The sequence below is a fragment of the Ammospiza nelsoni genome, chromosome 23 (assembly GCF_027579445.1).
Source record: "Ammospiza nelsoni isolate bAmmNel1 chromosome 23, bAmmNel1.pri, whole genome shotgun sequence".
Classification (NCBI taxonomy): Eukaryota; Metazoa; Chordata; class Aves; order Passeriformes; family Passerellidae; genus Ammospiza; species Ammospiza nelsoni.
The window spans coordinates 3,200,306-3,215,311 of NC_080655.1; the positions used below are offsets into that span (position 1 = coordinate 3,200,306).

Consider the following 15,006-nt stretch of genomic DNA (forward strand, 5'->3'; position numbering starts at 1 on the left):
AGGAGGCTCAGGGGGAATTCCTGGCTCTGCACAACTCCTGCCAGGAGGGCACAGCCGGGGGGGGATTTGGGATCTTATCCCAGGGAACAGGACAGGAGGAGAGGGAACGGCCTCAGGCTGGGCTGGAGAGGCTCAGGTTGGACATGAGCAGGAATTTCCTCATGGAAATGGCTGGAAGGGGCTGCCCAGGGGGGTTTGGAGCGCCCATCCCTGGAGGTGGCACCTGGAGGTGGCACTGAGTGCTCAGGGTGGGGATTGGGCACAGCTGGGACTCAATGATCCCACAGGGATTTTCCACCCTCAGTGATCCTGAGATTCTGGGATAGGATCACACAGGGCTGGAGCGAGAGGGGACTTTTCACACCCAAAGACCTCTTTTGCAAAAAACTCGGTGGAGCTGAGCTCTGCTCCTGGCACGTCAATGATGACTCCGAGCTAACGAATATTCTGCCACCAAATTATCATTAATTATTTTTTAAAAAGGCTCTGCAGCTGCAATTCCAATCAGGATATGTCATATCCTGCAGCTGCTTTTCATTTTCCCTAGAGGTTGGTCTCACCTTAAAGCAAATCACAAAATCCCCTGGGACAGCCACGGGCTTCAAACCTTTCTGACAGTCCCTCGTTTACTTCAAATCCGCCTTTGCAGGGACTTTGATTTGGTCCTCAAGTGTTGCTTTTTTGGGAAGGGTGGATTTATCCTCCTTTTTTTGGAAAGGGTTGATTTATCTTCCTTTTTTGGGAAGGATGGATTTATCCCCCTTTCTTAGGAAGGGTGGATTTATCCCCCTTTTTTTGTGAAGGATGGATTTATTCCCCTTTTTATGCCCCCATCCTCCTGTGAGATCTCCTGGGGGCTCAGGGTTTAAAATCCTCCTTCCTTTCCAAACCCAGCTCCAACCCTCACCCCACCTCTCAGGCTTCTCTGGAATTTCATATTTTGAAGACCTCCTTGTTTCTGCCTGGAAAAATCCCATCCCGTCACCGTTCATGGAATTTTCCCATCTCCAAGCTTTCCAGCAAAGCTTCCTTCCCCTTCCCTTCCCCAGCATTTGGATTATTGAATCCATTTCTTTGTCATCATCTCGTTCCCTCCATCTAAATGCACATCCTTGAGGACTCTGGAATTCAGGCTGGGATTGAGGAAATGTAGGATTTGGCAGTGTTGGAGCCAGAGGAACCATCAGGCAGCTCCTTCCCCTCTTGATGCTGCCCAAAGTCCACAAAACATTCCAGGTTCAGCATCACTTCTTGACCAGAGATTCCCTTTTGTGTCATTCTTCTCTTTAATCCAAATTTCCTTGTCATGGATCACCTGCAATTCCCTGCATTTCATCCTAAGGAAAGCATTCCTTCCTGTGGGCTCAATTCCCATGGAACAAGCACAGTTTGGTCCCTGAAATTTTATGGGTTTGGAATTTTTGCCAATCCAACCCATTTTTCCCTTCCCTGCCTCTCTTCCAAGATCCTTTCTCTCTGAACACATTAAGGGAGGGCTGTTCCTGCTTTCTTTACCCCTCTTTTTCCTCACCAGATTTTCAGGATTTTTGGGATCTCCTGCCCATCTCCACTCCCAACCTCATCCCAATCACCCTGGCTCTTCCACATTCCCACCAGGAACGCCTCGGTTTTCCCTCAGCTTGGATAAACCCAGCCCCTCCGCCCTGCTGAAGGTTATTTTCTCCTCTGCCTCACTGAATTCCAAGGAGAGGCTGGAAAAGGCAGCCTTGGAGCTATTTTTAGGCCATGGATTTGTCTGTCTGACCGTGTGGGAGAGCTGTGAGCCGGGTGTCGGGGAATGGCAGGGAGGACACGGGAGCTGGAGGATGGGAACAGGCTTGGAATTAATCCTCTAACAGCCTTGGGAAGGCACTGGAAGCGGGAATTTGCTCCAGGAGAAAACACTCAGAGCTATCAGACCCCTCTATGCTCCAGTTCATCCCAGTTCATCCCAGTTCATCCCAGTTCTCAAGGCTGCCAATGAACCCTCTGGTCTCAGCAATTCCCTGATCCAGCAGTGCTGCCCCAAATCTCTGGACACCAGGGTTGGATCCGTGGCATTCCTGTTGGTATTCCAAGAAATTCCCACTTGATCCCAAATCTTGGGGGGCTTCCACCAGGCCCTCCCCAGCCCTGAGACCCTCGGTCACCACCAGATGCAGCAGGAGCTGGGTGGTGGTGGCAGAAGAGCCACCTCGGCATGGACACCAGTTCATCCCAGTTCATCCCTGTTCATCCCAGTTCAAGGCTTCCAATGAACCCTCAGAACTCAGCAATTCCCTGATCCAGTGGGGCTGCCCAAAATCCCTGGGCAGCAGGACTTGGGAATGTTCCTCTTGGATCTTCCTGCACCGAGGGCAGTTTTCAGATGCAGCAAATTCCATCAAACTCATTCCCCAGCTTCTTTCATCTTTTTTTGCAATTCCCTTTTCCCAGGTTTTCCTTTCTGTTGGGCCCTTTTGCTGTTTTGCATTCCTGATAAAATTGATTTTATTTTCCACCACAAAAGGAAAAAAAAACCATGAAAAAACATCACCAAAAAGATACCAAAACCCCACGAAAAAACACCCCAAAACTCAAAAAAACACAGAAAAAAAAATCAAAAATACCAATAAAACACCAAAGCCAAACAAAACATTGTGAAAAAACACCAAAAAACCACAAAAAACTCCACAAAAAACCCCCAAAGAAACACCAAGAAAACACCACAAACCCCCACAAAAATCAATAAGAAAACACCAAAAGTTCTCACAAAACCCACCAAAAATTCACCAATAAAGAATCAAAAAAACACCCAAAAAACACCAGAAAACCACAAATCCCTGTGCTACAACCTCAATCACACACCCAGACACACCCAAACCAAAGAAAATTCCTGAACCAGCACCCTGAATTCCTCTTCCTCCATTCCCTGCATGGTTGGCTCCATTCCTTAGGAATATTTCCCCCTTTTTCCTCAGCCTACACCAAGAACCAGGTGGACATCGCCACGCAGGGCTGGTTCATCGGCCTCATGTGCGCCATCGCCCTCCTGGTGCTCATCCTCCTCATCGTCTGCTTCATCAAGAGGAGCCGTGGTGGGAAGTATCCAGGTGAGGATGGAAATGGCCATTCCCAGGATTTCAGTCGGTCTGGGCTTGTTGGGGGTTATCCAGTGGTGGGGAATATCCAGGTGAGAGTGGGAATTAGAAATCCCAAGATTTAAATGGATGTGGCATCATCCAGTAGTGGGGAATATCCAGGTGAGAGCTTGGAATGGTCATCCCCAAGGTCCAAGATCCTTGGGGAATGTCCAATGGTGGAGAATATCCAGGTGAGAGTGAGAATGGGAAATCCCAAAATTTCAATGGGTGTGGCATCATCCAGTGGCAGGGAATATCCAGGTGAGAGGTGGGAATGGCGATTCCCAAAATTTAAACAAGTCTGGGAATCTTGGGGATCATCCAGTCCTGGGAAATAACCAGGTGAGGCCAATCCCTTTCTAACCCTTGTTAAACTCCTCACGAACACTTTGCAGACCTTTTCCACTTTACAAACCCTTTGTAAACCTTTCCAAGCTCTCCCCGGTGCAGTTTTCACCTCTCCTCCCCATTCCCAAAGCCTTCAATCCTTACTGGTTTAACTGGAGGGCCTCTGTTCCTTCGCAGTGCGGGACAACAAGGACGAGCACCTCAATCCCGAGGACAAGAACGTGGAGGACGGATCCTTCGACTACAGGTAGGACCCCATGGAATGTCCGACCCCCCCATCAGCCCCCCCCCCCACCATCACAGCCCCCTCCCCCACCCTGTGGTGCCACAAATCCCCCCCGGAACGATCCCTGTCCCCCCCCTTTCCTCCTGCTGCCGCCTTCCCGCTGTAATTCCCGAAGGAAACGGCTCCAGGAGCCGCCAGGTTGTGGGGTTCCACCTCCTCTTCCTGGGATTCTGGAATCAGAGACCTTGGACAGCTCCCAGCAGGATTAAACCAACCTTAATGGAACTTCTGACACCTAAAATCCCAAAAAACGCCCCAAAAACCCGGAGTCTGTAGCAGCCTGAGGGCATTTCTGAAGCACCCTAAGGAGGATCCATGGGAGAAATGCCCAAAATTCCATTGGGGTCAGGCTGGGCAGAGCTGGGATTCTGGGATCAGCTCCCACCGGAAGCAGAAAAACCTTAATAGAGCTCCTGGCGAGTGAAACCCCCCAAAACCCCAAATTTTGTAGCAGCCTGAGGGTATTTCTGCAGTCTCACCCCACAGCTCAGCCCCTGTCCTTCCCACAAAGGAATATTCAGGAGAAATGTCCAAATCTCTGTAGGGATCAGCCCTGGAAGCAGGAAAGGAGAATGATTTGGGGTCTACCTGTGCTCCAGCCCGATACAATCCCACAAAAACCCCTGAGGGCTCCAGCAGGGATTCAGCTGGAACCTCTCCGACTGCCCTGGCTCCATCCTGCTCTTTGCACGCAAATGTCACCCCTGAAGAGCAGCAGAGCCTTTTTCCCTCCAGGAAATCTCCTGGGATGTGTCAGAAAGGGACAGGAGCTTCCCAAGCATTCCCAGCTCTCCCTGATCCCCCAGGAGCAGGTCCTGCTGTCAGGGCTCACCCAGCAGCCGAGGGGATTTGGGACATTTTAATTCGAATTCCTTAAAGAATTAAAATTCCTTTTCCCACCTGAGCTGGAGAAAAAACCCAGCAGGGAATTTTTCCTCCTCATTTAAACCATGGGTTGATTGAATCCTGTGTTATTCCCAGCATGGGAAGAACAGGTTTGGGATTCGGGAAGGGATGGAGTAAGAGTAGATTCTGCCAGAGGATTTAGGGGAAATAAATGAATCAGAAACAGAACCAGGGATCACATTAATTTCATCAGAGGCACAGAAACTCCATTTCAAAGGGATTTTTTTTATTCCAGAGGATTCCAGGAAGCTCCCCAGACTCTCAAAAATCATGGAATACAAGCAGGATGCTGTAGGGAAAGGCTGGCATTCCTTAACATCCTAAACAACACTGAGGCCCAACACTTGCCTCCCTCTCTGCTGCTCAGCACTTCCAGGGGTGGCCAAAAATTCCACCTGTGAATTTTTGGGATGCTCCCTTTGCATTCCAGGCTGGGACAGGGAAAACAGCAGAGGAGGAACGAGCCCAGCCCGGTCCTGCTGCAGGTTTTGGGGTCAGACCCATCCCTTCCCAAGGCAGGATTTTATGAGCCATAACCAGGACAGACCCTGACCCCAAATGGTGATGCCAGTCAGGATAGGGAGCCTCGTGCTTCCCAAATTTGTGGGGTGGTTTGTGGGAAGCCTGAACCCCCCATTCCTACAGGGATTCCCACAGGGATTCCCACAGGGATTCCCCCAGGCCAAGCTTCTGGCAGCAGTCCCGGATTTCCCGGCTCTGTCTCTCCAGACCCCACAGAGGGAGACCCAGCCACCCCCTCCTGGTCCCATCCACCATTCCTGAGACAAATCCATGACCAGGCACGTTCCTGCTCTGAAGGGAATCCAAACTCTTGGAATGGCTGGCAGAAATCCCCTGGCACCATCCAAGGGGAAGGATTGGGGTGAATCCTTCATCCTTCTGCTCAGCCAGAGCTCTGACTGTTACGGACAACCCCATTCCCAAAATTTCCAAGGGAAAGGCAGGAGTCAGTGGAAGGACAGTAAAAGGACAATAAAACTCTGGGATGGAGTCCATGGAGTTTTATGAACTAAATAAAGGGGGGGAAACCCAATCTAATAAGAACAACAACAAAAAATCCTAAAACCCATAAATCCACCAGCTTTGCCTCCTCCTCCTGAGGAACACCAGGATTGCTGGGAGAATCCCAGGAGGTTTCCCTGTGGGAGGCAGAAGGGAAGGTGAAGCCGGAGGCTGGAGCTGTTGGCTGGGGGAGCTCGGGGCTGATTGCGGGGCCGGGCTCCGGGAGGGGCAGCATTTAGGATTTCAGGGAAGGGCAGGAACTGAGCCCATCCCGGCTCCCGTCCCCTCCTCCCCATGGCATGGCTGCTGTGCCCTCGTCACCCTCACGTCCCCAGCGCCCTGTGCATGCCACTCTCTGTGCTCCTCATCCTGAGATCCCGTCACATCCTGCTCCGACCCCAGGATAATGGTGTTCCCAAGCAGGGAAGCTCCATCCCAGGCCAGGACCATTATCCATGGACAACGTTCCATGCCAGCACCGGTGCCTCATTATACCAAATGTTCCGTGCTGCCCCTGGGGAGGCGGCTGGAAACTCCTGGATGCCAGGAAAGGGGATTTAGGGTCCGGATTCCCGGTCAGGATTTCCAGGAAAAGAGCACATGTGACACAGTGCAGGCAGTGCCACTTGAGGAGGGGACATCTCAGCAGGCACAGAACTGTCCCAGGAGCCTCCTGAGGGAGGAAAGCTCTGGAAAAGCTCTGGGAAGGTGCAGGTGTATCCATAGCGCCATTTCAAGGAATCCCAGCAGGACTCTGGGGTGAACCCAGCCACCCCTGTCCTGCTGCACGCGGCTCCCCAGAGCCACCACTGTCCTTCTTGGATCCCTTTCCATGCTGGGATGGCTTCCAAGGAGGCTGATCCCACCTGGAATGGCTCTCCCAGCTCCATTTGGTATAACGAGGTGACAATTCCTGGTTTTTTTTTTATTTTTTGGGTCATAGCACTGCCCCTGTGAATGCAGAACCTCCTCATTTCTCTCTCTGATCAGGCTCTTTCTGCTTCTCTCTGTTTTATTCCCATTCCTTCTCCTCCTTTTCACCTGGTCTATCCACATGGACCGTGAAGGTCTCTTGAAAGGTAGGACCTCGTGCTGCCAGAAGTCCGGCACATTCCGCTTTTTTTGGGAATTTTGTTTTCCTTCCTTCCTTCCTTCCTTCCTTCCTCCCATTGATTTCTTCACGGCCAAAAATTCCCCTGTCCCTGTTCCCAAATCCCCGCCTAACACATTAAACAAGATCCCTCTAATTCCTGCTGCCATTGGGGCCTCTGGAGACTCAGATCCTGCTTGGAATTGCTCCATGGTCTGGGTGTACCCCCAAATCCAGCCAGGCCCCCCAGCTCCAGCTGCCTGTCCCTCCTGGTGGAGCAGGATTGAAGTTGGGAATGCACGTGGGACTTTTCAAGGAAAAAAAACTGTGGATTTTCAAGGGAAAACTGGATTCTCAAGGGAAAACTGTGTTATTTCAAGGAAAAATGATTGTTTTCCAAGAAAAAGTTCATCCCAGGGGATGGGGACAAGGGACATGAGCCAGAGCCGCTGGATCCTGTCCAACTTCCCACTCTTAGTCCTGAAAATCCTCCCTCCGGCTCCAGCCTCCTCTTCTTCCCGATGATTTATGGGATTCAGGAGAGCATTTCCCACGTGATTCCCATCTGGGCACTAACACCTGGTCCAGCTGCACTCCCAGAAATCCATTTTAACAGGGTTAGATCCCATCAGGAGCTGCCGGAAAACCGCTGCTCCCTCCTAACGCACTAACGGGATAAATGGTCCTGGAGAGAGGTAAAACCAGCAGGAATTCTCTGGGAATGCATTCCCAGTGGGAATTTGGTGCTGCAACCCCTCAGTTAGGGATGATCCAGCTCCGGATTTGAGCTGGAGCTGCCCCCCAAAGTTTGGGAAGGGGTGTTGGGAATTGAGGATTTGCGTTTTGCCACTCTCCGCGTTTTTGGGGCTTTCTAACCAGTCCTGCTTCCTCACCGAATTATTCCTCCTTTTTTCCCCCCCAAAAAATTCTGCTTCCAGAGCTAACAAATTAATTTTTTTGTTGTGATGCCAAGTTAATAGGAAGTCTCAAATATTGGGGTTTTGTTATCATGGGATTCCCAAAGTGCTGATCCAAGGAAAAGCACGGTGGGATCCCGAATTCCTCTCCCACTTCAGGGAGCTGATGAATCCCATGGAATGAGGGAGAATTAATCCCATGGAATGAGGGAAAATTAATGCCTTGCCCTGCTAAAGAGCCCAAGAAAAGTGAAAAAATAATAAAAAAAACCCAACCTAAATTTTCACCAATTTTAAGGAAAATAAAGGAATGGAGTGGAGCAAGCCTGGCAAATCCCAAGCTAAAAAAAACCAACAGGAAAAAGACAGGAATGGAGGTGGGAGGACAAATAATTCAGGGATATCTTCAGGAATATGACAGAATTTGCATGAACTAAGGAATTGTTGATATAAAAATTAATTTTTATATCAATTTAGAGCAATCCACTCTCATCCTTCTCATAAAAAATAACCAGCTTTTCCCTGGTTAGATTTTGGTTTAAAGGAATTCTTTAAAGTGATTTTTTTCCCTCTTGGGTCATACTCTTTATTTTTAAGTGACCTGGCTTTTAGTGAAAAGGAGAAAACCCAGACTGAGCAAGGAAAAATGCCTGGAAATAAACTGGGAAAGGGAAATTCCCAGGAGTTTTGGAAGCTGCACAAAACTTGGCATCCTAAAAGTGTCCCCTTGCAATGCTCCCCATTGCACGTGGTTTTTTCCAAGGAAAAACTGTGGTTTCCAAGAAAAAACTGCATTTTTTTCAAGGAAAAGCTATGTTTTCAAGAAAAAAATGTGGTTTTTCAAGGGGGGCTGGTTTTTTCAAGGGAGAACTGCATTTTTTTCATGGTAAAACCATGTTTTCCAAGAAAAAAAATGTGGGTTTTTCCAAGGAAAAACTATGTTTTCTCAAGGAAATCTGGGAATAAACCACTCAACCAAGGGGGCTAAAACTCTGAGAGAAAAAGAATCCAAGGGAAAAATACTCCTGATGTTCATCCAGACCCGTTGATCTAACTTTTGGGTGGAGTATTGAGGTTAAGAAATCTAGGGCAAGAAATCGGGGTTAAAAACCTGAGATTTAGAAATTGAGATTTAGAAACTGAGAATAAGAACCTGAGATTAATGAATTGAGGTTAAAAAACTTGAAATTTAGAAACCGAGAGTAAGAAATTGAGAGTAAGAAATTAAAATTAAGAAGCTGAGGGAAAGAATTTGAGAGTAAGAATTTGAGAGTAAAAAATTGAGAGTAAGAAATCAAGATTAAGAAATTGAGGTTGAGAAATTTAGATTTAGAAATTATGATTAAGGAATTGAGGGAAAGGAATCGAGATGAGGAACTAGGGGTTTAAGAAATCCGAGACGAGGAAAGTGAGGTTAAGAAATTCGATTTCTGAGCTGAAAAACCACAAAATTGGGTGTTCAGAGATCCCAACCACCTCCACCTCCCACACTCCCCAACACCCAAATGAGTCCCCGATATTTAGGGCTCTACCGAGCCGAGTTCCTGCTGTGGATTGATTTAGGACCTCCATCCCTCGGGGGAAGGTTCTCAGCCCCGTTTCTCAACCCTTGCCGTGTCTGTCTGTCTTCTGCTGCCAGCGATGAAGACAACAAACCTCTTCCCAACAGCCAGACCTCGCTGGACGGGACGATAAAGCAGCAGGAGAGCGACGACAGCTTGGTGGACTACGGCGAAGGGGGCGAGGGCCAGTTCAACGAGGACGGCTCCTTCATCGGCCAGTACACGGTCAAGAAGGACAAAGAGGAGACCGAGGGCAACGAGAGCTCCGAGGCCACGTCCCCCGTCAATGCCATTTATTCCTTGGCATAGCAAAAAAACGCCGGGAAAAAGCACCCAGAGCCCGAGGGGTTCGGAGCGGGCGGGGGTTCCGCCGGCAGCCGCCGCCGCCGCTGCCTCCGACAGGAAAGGGAATCGAGCGAGGACTGAAAAAAAACAAAACAAAAAAAAAATAGAGAAAAAAATTAAAAATAGCAAAAAAATACAAAAAAAAGAAACCACAAAGGGAAAAAAAAACAAGTATTCCAACCAACGAGGCAGCCCAGGTGGCCGCCAATGCCATTTATCCTTAGCAAACGAGCCAACGGCAAAGGACGCACGGGGCGGGAGCCAGAGTGGGAATCGGGGCTGAGCTGGAGCAGCTGGAGGGGAGGAGATGTTTGAGCTGCTCCCCAGTTTGGGGCTGCTCCCCAGTTTTGGGGTGCTCCCCAGCTTTGGGGTTGCTCCTCCATTTTGGGGTTGCTCCGCCAGTTTGGGGCTGCTCCTTGGTTTTGGAGTTGCTTCCCAGTTGGGGATTGCTCCTCATTTTGGGGTTGCTCTCCAGTTTTGGGGTTGTTCCCCAGTTTTGGGGCTGCATCAGGGCCAGTCCAAAAGGGCTCCGTGCTGGGCTCGGCTCCCCGAGGCTTTTTTTTGTTCTTTTAGGAGGGAGCTCCAACTTTTTGGGTTTAATTTTTCCAAGAAGGTTCTGGATCAGAGGGGAAGGGGGAAAGAAATCAAAGAATTTTGGGGAGGGAAGAGGGGTGAGAGTGGCCTGGGCAGAGCAAAAGCATGGAAGGAGGAAAGGGGTGGATTTTGGGGTGAAAACACCGGATTATTGAGCCGTCCATCCTCACGGCAGCACCTTGCCCATAACCTCTCCCGAAAAACCCTCCTTCCTGAAAAAACCTATGCAGGGAAGAGCAGGTCGCCACTGCCTCCCTCAGCACCGGGATTGGTCCTTGCTGAGGCTGGGAAAACCCACAGGGAGCTCATCCCCTGTTCCCACTGAGCTCCAGAGCACCCTGGGAGGAGAAGAGGTTGTGGAGGAACTTTTGGGATTTGTGGAAGGACAGGGAGGAGCCTCTCCCCTGCCAAGCCCGGGGTGACAGCACTGCAGAAAAGCCTTTTGGGGTTTAAATTTGCTTTGTGGGGATTTCGGGGGGAGCCGCCCCCCCACCCCACACCTGCTTTCTTTCCAAGGCAACTCCATAAATCCAATGTAGCAAAGAGGGCCTGGAATCAGGAGCGGGATTGGAATAGGATGAGGAGACAAGAATGATGAACGAAAAAATAATCCAAGCGAGCTGCTGAGGATGGGAAAAACCCCTGGGATCAGGTGGAGAATTCTCACAAGGATTCAGGGCCACATCACAAGGAAGGAACACCGGACTGGAACCCACACCTCCACAGGCACTGGGATGAGCCGGACGGACGCTGTTTTTCCCACCAAACCCCCTCCTCCTTTTTGACAGTGGCCTTTCCCCCCTCCAGCACTCAGCCAAGCCACCGTGGGACCCCCATCCCGCCTGGAGACTCCCAGAATTTCAGCGATCCCCCCTGAGCGCTCCTCACATGCCTTACACAGCTTGGGACTCGCCGGGGAGTCACTCCGAGGATGCTCTTCCCACTCTGCTTCCGCGCCCCCGACGGCCTCGGATCCACCTGAGCAGTAGGAATGGGATGTCTGGGAGCGTTCCCAGCTCTCCCAGCACGGATCAGGGTAGAAGGCAGGGATTCCTGACGGACTGCATCCCGTGAATCCTCCCACTTCCTGCACTTTTGAAACCAAAGGTACCTTTGCAAAGAGAGAGAGAGAGAGAGGCTGGGTTTCCTTCGGAAAATATGGATTTTTGGATGGATTTTCCTTTTGTTTTTTTTGTTTTTTGTTTTTTCTGAGGAGGATAGAGGTTTTTTTGGATGGGATGCAACGGGATTCGTGCAGTTATTCTCTCTGCTCTGGAGACATGTCAGTGACAGGGATACTCCCACTGCTATGGATTGTGGAGAGGGACTTTGCCACATCCCGATGGATCCCTGGAAGAGCCCGGAGTGGGCCGACAGGAGAGATGGATGCAAATTAATCCAATGCAAATGCCTTCCTTAAAATAATAATTATCATTGATCTTGGTCATCTTCTCTGATAGGTCAAGCGTGGGGTGAAGATGGAGCTCATGGGGTTGGATTTGGTGACCTTGAAAAGGTCCCTTCCCACCCAAGTTGTTCCATGAAACCAACAGCAAAGGAATTCCAGGGTTTAGGTCAGGGTCAAGAGGCAGAGCCCCCTCACAGAGCTGAGGGAGCTGTCCCAGGGATGTCCCTCATGTGTCACCCCCTGCCAGGACCCTCCAGACGTGTCCCCTGGCAAGGGACAGCCCCGTTGTGACCCTCAGTGTGGACACAGCCACGCCCCAATCCCAGTCCTGTGACTCCCAGAATTCCATCCAGCTTTTAGGCAAACACCCCCCAAGGCCAAAGGTGACACCGCCCCTGGGATGGGGACAATCCCATTCCCAAAGGTGACACCGCCCCTGGGATGGGGACAATCCCATTCCCAAACCATTCCCAACTCCCAGCTGAGTTTGGACGAGTCCCTGCCCAAGCACCACTGGGAATGAGAAACAAATCCAGCCTCTGGATCTGGGATCTTCCCAGCACTCCCAGTCCTTGCTGCTGACAGGGACCACAAAACTCCTCCAACCCTCTGGAAATCAGGCCAGGATTGCTGGAAGCTGGCCCATGTTGGGTATCCATGACGTGCCATTCCCATGAAAACCCGTATTCCTGAACCACCTCATCCCTGAGGAAATCTCTCAGCATCCGTTTGGAAAAAGGAATGGGAAAGAGCTGGACTCTGCCCAACCTTATCCCAAATTTCCTCATAAAATTCCCCAGGTTACTTTGAGTAATGAGAAAAGGCAGGAGATGCAGAGGTGAACAAACAACTCAGTGTAAGTTACTCACAGTCCTGTCTCAGCTCTGTGTAAAAGTTACTCAATGTTTGTAAGGTTTAGCAAAAATTCTGACATTTCTTCAAAATTTCCCCCCTGGAGTTTTGGAGCCCAAAGACAATTCAGGCTAAAAACTCATCCTGAGCTTCTCATCTCTTACTCCTTTGAGTAAAGTTCAAGGTTTGCACAGGGAGAAAAGTCCTGAGCCCAAACCTTCCACAGCGCTCACAGGGTGACCCCACAGATCCCAAAAACCCAGACAGGGCTGGGATGAACCCACACTGTGTCCCGGGAGCATCCTTGGAGCAGGAGATGGATGGATGGATGGATGGATGGATGGATGGATGGATGGATGGATGGATGGACGGATAACCCACACAAGAATTTGTGGTGCTGAGGGATCTTCCCCACCCTGATCCTGATTCCCTGGGATCTGCTCTGCTGCTCCATCCCCTCTCCAGAGGGGTCATCCCGGTCACCTCCTGTCCTGATTCCTGTGGTGGCCCCCAGGGCTAGCAGGGCTGCTCCCATTCCCACCACAGGGACAATGATCCTTCCCCGGGTTCTGCACAACCTCTCTGGGACAGGGAATGCTTCCATCTTTCCAGAAGAAAGAATCCTTTCTTCATCAAGGGTTTAACTTCTCATTCAGAAATAAAAAGGGAAGGGCCAGACCCAAAACTCCAGCATCACACCCCAAATTCCAGCACCACACCCCAAATTCCAGCAGTCTCAGGAGCCGAGCTCAACCCCAAATATGTAAATTTGTCCTGTTCCTACAACATTCCAAGCCAACTCCACATCCATGTCCTGGAGACGAATCCAGGCTCCATCTCAGTTCCAGGGACCTCCCTGGCACTGAGCCCTGGGACAGCTGACAGGAACACCAGGAATTCGGGATACGAGGACATCGCTGTGCTTCCCTGATCCGGAGGCTGCTCCCATTCTCCCTGAGGTGACACCACAACTGGAGGCACAAAACCAGCGGGAAAAGCTGGAATTTCCATCCAAACTCCAAAATCCTGCTTGGAGAAACCCAACCCAACAGGACACGCTGTCCCTGCTGCCACCATTGCCTTCCTGGAGGTGACAGATCCCAAATCCAGGCGTCACCAACAATCCAGGAGGGAGAAGGGCAGAGCTGGGCAGTGTCACCTGGGGCCACCACAGCACTCGCTCTGGCCATGCCACCACCTTTTCCTGGCACATCCCAACATCACCACCCACCCTGGCACATCCCAAACCCTCTCCTCATCTCCAGCAGAGCCGCGAGTGCCACCTGCGACGTCACCTCCTCGGCCCAGGCTTTCCTGCAGCAACCAAGATTTCAGTTAAGCAATAAAAAATAAACAAAACCTTATCAAGGAAAAAAAAAAACAAAAAAAAGGACAAAAAAAAAGACAAAAAAAAAAAAAAAGACAACTCCTATTTCTTGCACTAAAAGCTGTTTTATTAATGAGAATAACGACGCTTTTCTGGTCCTCACAACGCCACCCACGGCATCAGTAGCGCCCCTCGCCTGTGTCTCCGTGTCCTCACATCAGGGTTTGGTTGTTCAATGCTGTCTAAACCCCATGTCAGACCCCCAAAATTCTGTGTCAGCCCCCAAATTCTATGTCAAACCCTGAAATTCATGTCGAGCCCCAAAACTTTATGTCAGACCTCCAAAACTCCATGTCTAACCCTCAAATTCCATGTCAAACCTTCAAATTCCATGTCAAACCTCCAAAATTCTGTCAGACACACAAATTCTATGTCAAGTCCCCAAAAGTCTGTGTTAAGCCCCCAAAATTCTGTGTTAACCCCCCAAAATTCTCTCCGACCCCCAAACGTCCATGTCAACCCCCAAAATCCCATGTCAACCCTCAAAATTCCATGGCAGACCCCCAAAATTCCATGTCAACCCCCGAAATTCTATGTCCACCCCCCAAATCCCATGCCAACCCCCCAAAATTTTGTCAACAACCCAAAATTCCATGCTGGACCCCCAAAAATTCCATATCAACTCCAAAATCCCACATCAGATCCCCAAAATCCCATGTCAGACCCCCAGAACAGAGTCCTCCCTCCAAAATATAATTTTAAATGTCTGTTCCTCCCTCTCACATCAGACAGAAAGTACCGGGACTGTTTTGTTCTAATTTAATTTATAAATATCTCATGATCTGTCCGTCCTCTCTGTCCAAGCTCCTGGCTGGTCTCAAATATCCTGTGTATTCATTTGCCTTTTTTTGAAAGCAAAAAAATAAAAACAAAGAAGAAGAAGAAGAATTCACCACCTTTGCGTTAACCCCACCTGTTCCTGTGAGAAATGTAAAGCTGAGGCTGTAAAAATTCAGTTTCCAGCGAGATTTATGGACTAGAAGGGGAAAAAAAGGGTTTAATTTAAGGACTTCTAAACCAACTGCATGAGGGATGAGAGAAGGCCAAACTACTCAGATATCTTCTTTTTTTTTTTTTTTTTTGAATCACTATAAAAAAAAGAAAAGACTGGATTTTTTTGTATAGAGAAAACACTAAACATATAATAAAACATGGTTCAAAACTCA

At 49.6% G+C, this 15,006-nt stretch overlaps 1 protein-coding gene across 7 annotated transcripts in view; it reads left to right on the forward strand.

The window, feature by feature from the left end:
- Positions 1–15,006, forward strand: part of NFASC (neurofascin) — an 82,328-nt gene extending 67,322 nt beyond the window's left edge. For 6 of the 7 annotated variants that reach the window (XM_059487758.1, XM_059487759.1, XM_059487761.1 and 3 more), the window contains 3 exons: positions 2,961–3,092; positions 3,648–3,717; positions 9,332–15,006. In XM_059487758.1, the coding sequence (XP_059343741.1) occupies positions 2,961–3,092; positions 3,648–3,717; positions 9,332–9,563 (434 nt within the window). In that variant the 3' untranslated portion in view covers positions 9,564–15,006. The remainder of the gene's footprint in view (positions 1–2,960; positions 3,093–3,647; positions 3,718–9,331) is intronic. The other variant, XM_059487762.1, reaches the window with a different exon arrangement.